At 51.6% G+C, this 12,229-nt stretch overlaps 1 protein-coding gene across 6 annotated transcripts in view; it reads left to right on the top strand.

Moving 5' to 3' along the window:
* Positions 1–12,229, top strand: part of ERCC1 (ERCC excision repair 1, endonuclease non-catalytic subunit) — a 44,943-nt gene that overhangs the window by 22,620 nt on the left and 10,094 nt on the right. For 2 of the 6 annotated variants that reach the window (XM_054697247.1, XM_037516786.2), the window contains 2 exons: positions 10,626–10,737; positions 11,787–12,002. In XM_054697247.1, the coding sequence (XP_054553222.1) occupies positions 10,645–10,737; positions 11,787–12,002 (309 nt within the window). In that variant the 5' untranslated portion in view covers positions 10,626–10,644. The other 4 variants (XM_037516788.1, XM_037516790.1, XM_037516787.1 and 1 more) reach the window with 4 other exon arrangements.

Here is a 12,229-nt window from a genome sequence, read left to right as displayed (position 1 = left end):
GAACAGGCAGATCCACTGAAATACACTGCTGAGGGTAGCAGTGGGTGAGATGGGAGAGGTCTGCTGCGCCATGTGGGTCAGCTCCCTGGCTGGCCTGGGATCGAACTCCTGCTGCAGTGGCTGGCAGTAGCTTGATAGTGCTGTCTTTAACCCCTGTGCCACCAGGGAGGCCCGGGTTTTGGTTTTGGTTTTGTTTTTTTAAAGATTTATTTATGCCTACAAGAACTGGGGTGTGAGCCAGCGATGTGGGAGGTGAGAGGACGCACCAGAGACAGTTGGGAACAGAACAGCTGTATCTACTGAAATACACTGCTGAGGAGAGCCAGGGATGGAGCTCATGCTGCAGTGGCTGCAGATAGCTTCATGGTGCTGAGAGTTAATGCCTTGCGCCACCAGGGAGGCCCCCTCCTTATTATTACTATTTTCTAAAATTTTAGTCCTTACAGTATTTGCAAATGCAATAAGACAAGAAAAAGAAGTAAGATGTACAAATCAGAAGGCACAGAAGAAATTTCCATTTGGATTGTTTTTGAAGAAAAGACTAAAACAGCAAATTCTTATAAACAAGAGAATATTGCCTATTAGGAGGTCCACCAATATTTATTTATTTATTTGTTTGTTTATTCATGTATTTTTTTAAAGATTTATTTATTTATGCATACAAGAGCTGGGGTACAGACTAGAGGTGTGGGGGGTGAGAGGATTCACCAGAGACAGTAGGGAACAGAACAGGCAGATTGACCAAAGTACACTGCTGAGGGGAGCAGTGGGCGAGACAGGAGAGGTCTGCTGCGCCATGTGGGTTCCTCCCTTGCCGGCTGAGGATCGAACCCATGCTGCAGAGGCTGTGGATTGCTTCATAGTGCGGTACTTAAACCCTTGTGTCACCAGGGAGGCCCTCCACCAATATTTAATACTATTGATCTGATGGAAATTGCAACAGAAATAAGGAGTTAACAAACTAGAAAGATTGGTGATGTTCAGATTTCAATCTTGAGCCCAGAGCTTTCTCCTGCCTACTTGACATTCCCACTGAGATGTCTCAAAGAAAACTCCATTCCCACTTAAAATGGTGTTCCACAGTCTCCTCCTCCAGGCTGATGTGATTATTAGTTCACTGATTTTTTAAAACTATTTTTTTTTTTTATAGAGGCATGCTTTATTTATTTGTTTGCTGGTTTGTTTGTTTTGTTTATACATGCACTGGGTACAGTCAGAAGCGCGGGAGGGTGAGAGAATTCACCAGAGCCAGAGCGGGGAGCAGAGCAGGCAGAAGGACCGAAGGACACTGCTGAGGGGAGCAGCGGGCGGCAGGAGAGGTCTGCGCGCCATGTGGGACCCTCCTCCGGTGGCCGGGGAGCAGCCGGGGATCGAACCGGCACCGCACCGCAGAGGCCGCGCGCAGCTTCGCAACCCAGCGCTCAACCGCTGCGCCACCGGGGAGGCCCTAGTTCACTGATTTTTAACTTAACTCTAAGTGCCTCAGTCAGAATTCTCAACCTTCTTCCCCCGTCTGTTCTTTATATTCATGTGACTGTTCATTAAACCTAAGCATTCTTCTTGAGCCCTGTCACCCTTACCCAAACCACCATCTGATCATCCCTGGACAACTGCAGTTGCTTCCTCTCTGGGATTGCTGCTTCCCTCCTTATCCGGTATAGTCCATTCTTCACTCAGAAAAAAATCAAATGTTTACCACAACCTTCAAGGCCTTTCATGATCTGGTCCCTTGATTGCCAAGCCTCTTTTTTTTTTGCCACCCTCTCTAGCTCTCTCTGTTCCAGCTATATGGGTCTTTCCTCTTCTTAAACTCACCTAGCTATTTCTGACCACAGGGCCTTTGCACAGTCTGTTCCCTCTCCCTTCCCCTAGCAGATTCCCAGTCATTCATTGGGCCTGTTCTTTTTAAAAATAATTTTTGAAGGGCCTCCCTGGTGGCACAAGGGGTTAAGTCTCAGCACTATGAAGCTATCCTCAGCCGTTGCAGCGAGAGTTAGATCCCCGGTCAGGGAGAGACCCACATGGCACGGCAGACCTCTCCTGTCTCCCTGCTGCTCCCCTCAGCAGTGTATTTCAGTCAGTCTGCCTGTTCTGTTCCCTGCTCTGTTTCTGGTGAATCCTCACACCCTCCCATGCTGCTGGCCTGTGCCCCATCTCTTGCATAAATAAATAAAAAATCTTTAAAAAAAATCTTCAAAAAAATAATTTTTGAAGGAGGAGACTTCTAGAGGGCACAATTTCTTTAGAACGTATATGAATTAGACTCTTGGTAACAAATTTCTTCCTGAGGCACATCTAGTTATTTGCTGCTATCAGTCATAGATATGATTTGATAATAAAGCTTAACCTGAGGCCTGTTATTTATTTTGTGCTTATGATATGGTCTTTTTGCTATCTAACTTACAGGAGTATTCTGAATGTTATTATCTTTTAGGTGATATTTTATTTTTTTTTTAAGATTTATTTTTATTTATTTATACAAGCACTGAGTACAGTCAGAGGTGTGGGAGGGTGAGAGGATTCACCAGAGCCAGAGTGGGGAACAGAACAGGCAGACTGATGAAGTACATTGCTGAGGGGAGCAGCGGGCGCGGCAGGAGAGGTCTGTCATGCCATGTGGGACCCTTGCCGGGGGCCGGGGATCGAACTGGTGCTGCAGAGGCTGGGAGCAGCTTCTCAGCCCAGTGCTCAACTGCTGCGCCACCAAGGAGGCCCTAGGTGATATTTTAAATACTGCTCTTATTCTAGGACACAATGAGTCAATTCCAATGGCAATTAAAAACTTTTGGTTCCTTAGTTCATTTGTTCAATAATTATTTGTGGAAGTTCTACCATATAGAAAGCAAGACACTTTAGAAAAAAATTATTTATTTATGTACACAAAAGCTGGGGTGTATGCAAGAGGTGCCAGGGCGGGGGTGTGTGTGTGTGGGAGTGAGAGACAGAATGGGTTGCAGAACAGGCGGATCCACTGAAATACACTGCTGAGGGGAGCAGTGGGCAAGACAGGAGAGGTCTGCTGCGCCATGTGGGTCAGCCCTCTGGCCAGGGATGAAACTCATTCTGCAGTGGCTGCTGATAGCTTCATAATACTGAGACTTAATACCTTGTGCCACTAGGGAGGCCCTGGACTACAAGCAAGTAACTTTTTTACGAAGTTTACATTTTGGGCTCTCAGATGCTCCTTTGACAGAAAAAAGTCCCCTGCCCTCCTGTTCTCCATCCCCAATTAAAATGGTGCCCCACACTCTCCTCCTTCAGGTTGTGACTGTTAGTTCAGTGGCTCTCAAATTTTTTTTGGTGTAAGGACACCTTATACTCTTAAAAATTATGGAGAAAAACAATTAAAAATAAAAAATATTGAGGTCCCCAGAGTTGCTGTTGATGTGTATTGTATCTATCAGTATTCAAAATTAAAACCAGGAAATTTAAGAAATATTTTTGCTGCATTTAAAATAGTAACAGAGGGCCTCCCCTGGTGGCGCAGCGGTTGAGCACTGGGCTGCGAAGCTGCCTGCAGCCTCTGCAACACCGGTTCGATCCCTGGCTGCCAGCGAGGGTCCCACATGGCGTGCAGACCTCTCCTGCCCCCCGCTGCTCCCCTCAGCAGTGTCCTTCGGTCCTTCTGCCTGCTCTGCTCCCCGCTCTGGCTCTGGTGAATTCTCTCACCCTCCCGCGCTTCTGACTGTACCCAGTGCTTGTATAAATAAATAAATAAATCTTAATAAATAAATAAATAAATAAATAAATAAATAAAATAGCAACGGGGCTATGCTGGTGGCCTAGGGGTTAAGTCTCAGTGCTATCACCATATGACATGAGTTCGATCCTGGGCCAGGGAGCTGACCCACATAGCACAGCAGACTTCTCCTGTAATTCAGTAGATCCGCCTGTTCTGCTCCCCACTCTGTCTCTGGTGAATCCTCTCACCCCCCACCTCTGGCCTACACCCCAGTTCTTCTACACTAAAAAAAAACCAAACAAGCCAATTCCATGGTCACAGAAGTCATGTGTTTCTTTTTTAAATATTTATTTATTTATGCAGACAAGAGCTGGGGTACAGGCCAGAGAAGGGGGGGTGAGAGGATTCACCAGAGACAGAGTGGGGAGCAGAACAGGCAGACTGACTGAAATACACTGCTGAGGGCAGCAGCGGGTGAGTCAGGAGAGGTCTGCTGTGCCATGTGGGTAGCTCCCTGGCGGATCGGGGATTGAAAACTCTTGCTGCAGAGGTTGCGGATTGCTTCATAGTGTGGTGCTTAACCTCTTGCGCCACCAGGGAGGCCCCGCAGTCATGTATTTTTAATAAGAAGGAATCATATTTTCCAAAACAAAGAAAATGTGGTGAGAAGAGGAGCGAATCCCGTTGATAGCTGGCTCAACAGTGGGTAACTCCATTCTCACACCTGTTTCTGTGTTGGGTGTGCTGAGTGTGCAAGCTGTCAGGAGAGAGTGAGAATGAAAAATGCAGGTGCGTGTCTGCGTGTTACTATGAGAATTGTGACCTCACTGATTGCTTGCAAGAGTGCTGGGAGCGCCTTGGAGTTCTGTGGACTGCACTCTGTGAATCCCTCGCGCCCTTTGGGTGCTCTGGGACCTGAATGCCTTTGGGGTCAGGTGACCTAGTTCCAGAGCCAGAGCAGACCACTAGTTGTGATCCTTCTCAGGCTGGCTTTCTTCATTTCTGACTGATGACTGAAATAAAAGCACCTTCCTCTCCGGGTTCCTTTGGGCCACGTCATTGCATTTAATCACCAATGTATCAATATATCGAGCAGTAAATTCCTCCTGAGGCCTGACTTGTGCTGGCCGGACATGCTGATGACTGCGCGGGCCCTGGCTCTGCCCACCCGGGGCTCCCAGGGAGTCCAGTGAGTCAGAGTGTACATGTGAGCAGTTGTGCTTAGCACCGAGCAAGTCTCCTGCAAGTGGGAGTTCTGCAGCCGGAGGAGGCAGAAAAAGGCACTCAGGGGGGTGGGAACTGCCTGGAGCAGTCAAGAGGCCCGGAGAGAGGCGCATGCAGTGTCCGGGTTATGGGGTCCATCCCGGGGCCCTAAAAACGCCCCAGCCCTGTAGCTGGAGCCCGAGGCGCCCGGCCCGGCCCCCTCCTTCCCGAGGCCTCGCGCACGAAGTTAGTGTCTCCGGGCTGGCCGCGGGGAAGTCCCGCGGGGATCCGGCCGCGTCTCTCCTGCTGCAGCCCCTTCTCTGTGCTCCGCCTCCGCCCGCGGGGCCGCCGCGCCCCTGGGCCGTCCAGCGACGGGGTGTCCGGAGGGCGCGGGCCGGGCGCGGGGCCTGCTCGGCCCCATCCGGGGGCCGTGCTCGGGGCCGGGTGAGTCAGCCCCCGGCGGCTCCCGCGTCATCCCGGCCGCTCGCTCCGCGCTATTTCGGGCGCGGGGCGCTATAAATAGAGGCTCGGCGAGCGGAGCCGCCTCCCCTGCGCCCCGGCCCCCCTGCGTCCCCAGCCCGCAGCCCTCGCCGGCCGCGCGTCACCGCAGCTAAGTTTAGAGGCGGGTGGGGACGCCGGCCGGGTCACCGCGGCCCCGGCCCGCCGCGCCCCGCCGCCCCCCGGCGGGACTGGGACGCGCCCCCGGGTCCACCCGCCCGGCCCCGAGCGGGGTCAGGCCGAGGGCGGCAGCGCGGGGCGGGGCCGGGGCCCCGGGGAGTCGCGGCCGGGGCTTGCGAGCTGGACGCGGGCCGGAGTGCGGAGACCCGGGGATTCGAACTCGCCACTCTGGGAGTCGAAGTTTGAATCCGGAGCCTCGAAGTGCCAGTTTGGAACCGAGTTAGACATTCAACTTGGGAAGTGGAGACGCGAGGGCACCTCCTCGCCCCGCGTCCCAGCCTCAGCGCTACCCTCCCCGCGGGCGGCGGGGCCTTTGCAGAGCCGGGTTGGGGTGCGCGAAGGGGGCGGGGCCGCCCCGGCGTGTGGCGCCGGGAACTTCAGACTGAGCAGCCCTGGGCGCCCCGATCCTCTCGTGGTGCGCCACCGCCCCCTGGCGGAAAGGGCCTGTGTCGCAGGCTCGATGGCAATTTCGTTCCCTGTGGAGAAACTGAGTCCGCCTAGGTTGGCCGCCTCGAAAAGCTCCTCGCTTGCGGTCAGAGACTCTTTTCCATTTGCGTCTTTGGCTGTGATCTCTGTACCCTCATCTGCCATATGAACTCTTGGGACCCAAGGGGAGGGTTATTGTGAGATCTTAGCTCCTAGTAAGTCCCCAGTCTATTTTGATAGTTCTCCAGTTAATGGTAATATTTATTATTATTAAAATTTTTATTTTATTTATGTATGCATACAAGAGCTGGGGTGCAGGCCAGTGGTGTGGGGGGGTGATAGGATCCACCAGAGACAGAGCGGGGAACAGAACAGGCAGACTGACAAAATACACTGCTGAGGGGAGCAGCGGGTGAAGCAGGAGAGGTCTGCTGCGCCGTGTGGGTAGCTCCCTGGCCAGGCATCGAACTCATGCTGCAGTGGCTGGTGATAGGTTGATAGCGCTGAGACTTAACCCATGTGCCACCAGGATGGCCCTAGATTTTTTTTTTTTAATTGTTCTGACTTGCTTGACTGGACACCATTCTCTCAAACTCCATTTTGTGGAAAATGCCGGCATCGCTCTTTCCTTATGAATAGCACCCCATGGTGTGGACCCAATCATCTGCTGATAGGCATTGAGGCTACCCTCCCCCCCATTATAAACAAGGCTACTGGGAATATGGTGCAGTTCTTTTTGGCATTGATGGTTTCACATCCATCTAGTCAAAGATAATGTCCAAGAGTGGGATTGTGAGGGGCACAATCTTTCCATTTTGAGCAAAGGCAAATCCAGATGACTTTCCACGATGGTTGAGCTAGTTTACATTCCCACCAACATGTGATGGGTTCTTGTTTCCTCGCCTTCTCCAGCACTTGTTAGAGTTCTTTTTAATACGTGCCGTTCTCCTCAGGGGTGTGTGATGGTATCTGCTTGTGGTTTTAACTTGCCACCTCTCTTATTAAAATAAATGATGAGGGGCCTCTCTGGTGGCCTAAGGGTTAAGTCTCAGTGCTGTCATCGCTATGGCCTGAGTTCGATCCCCTGGCCAGGGAGCTGACCCATTTGGCGCAGCAGACCTCTCCTGTCTTGCTGCTGCTCCCCTCGGCAGTGTATTTCAGTGGATCCGCCTGTTCTGTTCCCCGCTCTGTCTCTAGTGAATCCTCTCACCTCCTGCACTTCTGGCCTGTACCCCAGTTCTTGTATGCATAAGTAAATAAAATAAACCTTTAAATAAAATAAATAATGAACATTTGCGATATGTCTACTGGTCTCTGGATCTCCAATCTGAATTGTCTGTTCAGATCTGCTGCCCATTTATTGTGTTTTTTGTTTTTTCAATGGTTGAACTGTGTGAGTTTTTATATATCTTGACAACCAACTCCTGCTAGTACTATGTGAATATTTCCTACCATTCACTAGGACATCTTTTTAATCTTGTAATTTCTTTCTCTGTGTAGCCTTTTAACTTGTGGGCATCCCAGGTCACCCCTTGCTCTAGGGGTCAAGTCATATGTTTCTTCCTTATGGTCTGTCTCCCCAGAACTCCTTCAGCTCCCCAGCTGTCTGGTCTGATTTGCTCACAGTGCCTGGCACGGTCTGTAAGGAATGAAGGAATGAATGAGTGAACCCCCACCCTCATAAGGCAGATCTTTCTGTTCCGATTGAATCCTCACAACTTTGGCACTTACAGATGGGGAAGCTGAGGCTCCCAGTGTAGGGCTGGGTGTCTGTGTCTTTGTTCCTTCACAGACCACACCGTCCTTCAGTCCCTTCTGGTGGCTAGGTCCTCTGACACAGCTGTGGCCACCACAGGTCGAGTCTTCCAGACTCAGTTCAGGACTCCATCAAGGGATGTTTTGCTTATATATAGCACCTACCATGGGCCATATACAATTTAGGCACTTTATATGGTCATTTCTTCCCCTAAAGATTATACAGTTATTAAACCCATTTGAGACAAGTGAACTGATGGACACAGGGAAGCTGAGTTGCTGGCAAGGCCCACTGCCCAGATTAGAAGTGAGCTGGGAAAAATTAGGCCCAGTTATGAGAATGCTTGTGAAGGAAGGAGAATTGGAGGTGGGTGGGGTGGCGGTAGACTTCTTATTAGCCACCAGAAGTCAGGGAGACCAGACCGATCTCGTCGAACTTTGCAAGAAAGATATCTAAGATCCCAGAATTTGAGATTCCAATTAAAAGGGTGACATAAAGCTCTTTTCAAAATGAGCAAGACTCACAAAATTTCAATCTTCAGTGGTCTTGGACAGAATTAGAAGACAGTACACACTAGTGAGACGTAAAATGAACTCAGAAGGAGGGTTATAAAAAGAAGCAGAAATTATTATGGCTTGAATCTTGTTCCCCCCAAAAAGATAGGCTGATGTCATGAGTCCCAGTACTTCAGAAGGTGATGGGGAATAAAGTCTTTACAGAGATTGCCAGGTTAATGTGAGGTCTTTAGTGCCGGCCCTTATCCAGAACACAGACGTCCTTGTGAAATGGGGAATTGGACACAGAGGAAGCACTGTACTAGCCAAGAGTGCCTGAGCGTGCCAGCGGCTGGGAGCGGGTCCTGGAACAACGCCTTCCCTGCTGTCCTCACAGCAATGCGGCCCTGCCAGCACCTTGATTGAATTGTCAGCTTCCAGAACAGCGAGACAATACATTTCTGTTGTTTAAGCCTCTCAGCGTCTGTTCCTTTGTTATAGCATCTCTAGGAGAATAATACAGAAATGTATTCATGAATCAATCGTATAAATAAAGATTAATTCCAAAAAAATCTTCCACAGTGTTCCCTAAAGAAAGCCAGAATCCATGGAGAGAGACAACATGGGTATGAAAAAGATGTCAATATTTTTGTAATGAATTCATCAGCTCCACGCAATTCCAGTCTCAGTCCCACTAGGATTTTTCATGGAACTGGAAAACAGTTGCTAAAATCCATCTAGAAGAGAAAATGTACAAGAATGTTTTGAAACAAACAAACAAACAAACAAAAGAATGTTTTGAAACAGAACAGGGGAGATTTGTCTGATAACAAAATATATCAGAATAAGCAGTATGGTGGGGAGGCAAGAAACAGTCGTGTGGAGACCCAGGAAACAATAGAAATGTCAGAAATTGACCTGTGTACATATGGAAATTTGGAACACGAAGGTGGGTTGTTACACGTAGAGAGAGCGTAAACAAAGCTAATACAAATACAAGCTAGGAGGAAATATTTGGAATATATATAGCCAAGAATTAGAATCGGAATTCATAAAGGACTTCCACAAATTAATAGTAATCAAAAAGGCATACAGCCCTATTTAAAAATAAATGAGCAAAGGATATGAGCAAGCAATTCACAGAAGACAAAATATATAAGACCAATAAACTCACAAAAATATGTTCTCTCTCTTTAGTAATCGGAGTTCCAAGTTAGAACAGTGTGATACTATCCTTTCAGGAAATGACTAATACTAACTCATCACCCGGGTCTCGGCGATGTCCATTCCTCCAGGAAGCCCTTCCCAGCCCTCGGGCTGTGAGGTCGCCCTGTCCCTATCCTGCCCCACCCCGCCCCCTGCCCTCGGTGCTCGGATAGAAACCCCGGAGGGCATCGCCCGTTCTGGGCCGTCACTGCGTGAGAAGGGGTCCCTCTGGCCCTTTGGGCTGTGAGGTCCAGGAGGGCAGCGCGGGGCTGTCGCTGGTTCCCGTTGACCGGCCCCGGCCCGGGAACAAGGGGGCACTTGGGGTCTATACAGGGCATGGATGAGTCATGGGGAAACCAAGGCTAAGTCTGGCCCAACTGGGATTCAGACCCCAAACAAAAGGGACCTAGTGGAGCCTCTCTTCTTCACGGAGCCCTGCCCGGAGTCAGGGTTGGCAAACCGTGCTCAGTAATGGCCTTGGCACTGGCCCGGGTAGCAGGTAGAGAAGCAGGTGGCTAGACCCGCCGCTGTCTCCAACGCAAACCTCGGCGGTCCTCCAGGACCATAGAGCGCTGCGCGGAGACCGCCCCTCTCTATGCTCTACCCTGCTGGGAAACGGTGAGGGCGGGAGAGCTAGAGAGGCCGGAAGTGCGGCAGGTCTGGGGCCGCGCTGGCCGCGCTGGCGGTGGGCGCCTCGATTCCCCGACCGGTCGTCCCGGCGTCGGAGGGCCCAGGAGGCCGCTACTTGGCCGCGGCGCGGAGACCGCAGGGCCGGGGCGAGAGGGGCAGTTGACCGTGTGGCGATTGGCAGGTGCGGAAGCCAATCACGTTGCAGTGTCTCGAGCTGGCGCGAGACGCGGGGGGGGGGTGGGCTTCCAGGTGCGCGCCCTGGGGGCTGAGTGGACGGAGGTTCGGGGACTGGGGACCCCGCTGGGCCGGCAAACCGAAGTTGGGGGGATGGAACCTGAGGACCGGTAAAGGGCGGGGCGAGCCGTAGGTGCAGGTGCGACTGGGGCGGGGCTTTATGCAACCAAGTGTGCTGGGTGTTTGCGAGGGACGCTGTGGAAGCACGGCATTTTGGGGGGCGGAGGGGGGAGTGGATGTAAGAAAGGGGTTTCCTTTGAGAGGAATGGGGATGCAGACACCGAACTCATTCCCTGCCGCCACATTTTATTTTCAGGTCCCAGAAGAACCTCGGCATGGATAGAGATGGAGTTCCCCAGCCCGCAGGGCCACCCACAAGGAAGAAATTCATCATCCCCCTGGACGAGGATGAGGCCCCTCCTCCCGGGGTAGGGCTGCGAGATGGGGAGCCCACAATGTGGGTTAGGAAATGTTAGGCCAGGGTCACCTTGGGGTAACAGCGGCCGAGTTCCTTGTCTATAAAATGTCAGGGTGGTTCTCAGAAGGCTAAGGCTGCGAAGTGGCAGCCAGTGAGTGGCTGGGATGTAGTTGATGTGGCAGAACCTTGGTCTTTGCAAGAAAAGAATTTGTTGCTGACATTTAAGAATTAGAAGATTTTGCAATTAAAAAGAAGTCTGCACTTTTGCCATTTTTCCGTAAATTGGAGAGGCTCGGGCAGCACCGAGGTCTCGTCCCACAGGAATACAGTTGGCGGCTGCTGAGTAGTCACGCTTCCCTTGCCACCTTGCAGTCACCCGCAGACCGTATTATGTGACAGAGTCCCAACAGGCTGACCCATGTAGCCTAGCTGTGTGGCAGGCTGTGCTATCTACATTTGCATAACTGCACTCAGTGACGTTGGCACAATGATGAAATCACCCAGAGATGCAGTTCTCAGACTTGTTCTTGTCATTAAGCATCACACGTCTATACCAGCTGCCACCAACTGGGTGTGGTGGGGAGAAGCCTTACCTTTGCTCGTGGGGTCAAGGGAGGACCTCTCTGAGGAGGTGAAATCTTGGCACAAATAGAGGGATAGGTGTAGGATGTGTAGGATGAGGTGTAGGATGATCTGGTGACATCTGGGAGGAGAGGGCAAAGGCCCTGAGGTCTGAGAGTGCCTGCATGCTTGAGCAAGACCAGTGGGAATGGAGAAAGCAGGGGTGGAGTAGAGGGTGAGTGGGAGGTGAGGTCCCTGAGGCAAGGGGCCAGAGACAGATTTTTCAAGAGTCTCCTGCTAAGGTGACTGCTCTGTTTACTCTGAGGCAGGAGCCAACTCAGGGCACTTGGGGTGAAGGACAGACTGGGAAGGTGATGGCTGTGGCCAGAGAGAGAGGGAGGGAGGGGCTGGCTGTACCAGGATAGGGATCCAGGAGGTGGGGAGAAGGGGCTCGATTCACATTTTGAATGTTTCCCTCCCTCTTATCTCTCCCCACAGGCCAAGCCCTTATTCAAATCCACACGCAGCCTTCCCACCACGGACAGCTTGCCGCAGCCAGCCCCTCAGAGCTATGCTGAGTACGCCATCTCGGGGCCTCCTGGAGGGGCTGTAGCCACCCGACCCACGGGGCCAGAACCCCTGGCAGAAGAGACCCCCAAACAGGCCCCCAAAGTGGGGGCAAAATCCACCAGCATCATTGTGAGCCCTCGGCAGGTGAGGTGGGGGTACAGGTAGAGAATGGGGACTTTGAGCCTTGTGATGGGAAAGAGTGTTTAGGGATGACTTGGCGGTGGGCAGGGGGTTCTGGCTGTCATGCTCTTGGCAGCACGTTTACTCCTCCGTTCATCCAGTCACACATTCAGCTACTATGCGGGGGTTGCACAGGCCTGTGTCTCAGTCCTGTTGAGCTGCTGTAACAAACATCCCGTGGACTAGGTGTC

This window comes from Talpa occidentalis, unplaced genomic scaffold (assembly GCF_014898055.3).
Source record: "Talpa occidentalis isolate TD23 unplaced genomic scaffold, MPIMG_talOcc4v2.1 talOcc4.17, whole genome shotgun sequence".
In the NCBI taxonomy this organism is placed as follows: Eukaryota; Metazoa; Chordata; class Mammalia; order Eulipotyphla; family Talpidae; genus Talpa; species Talpa occidentalis.
This window is presented reverse-complemented; position numbering and strand designations above follow the sequence as displayed.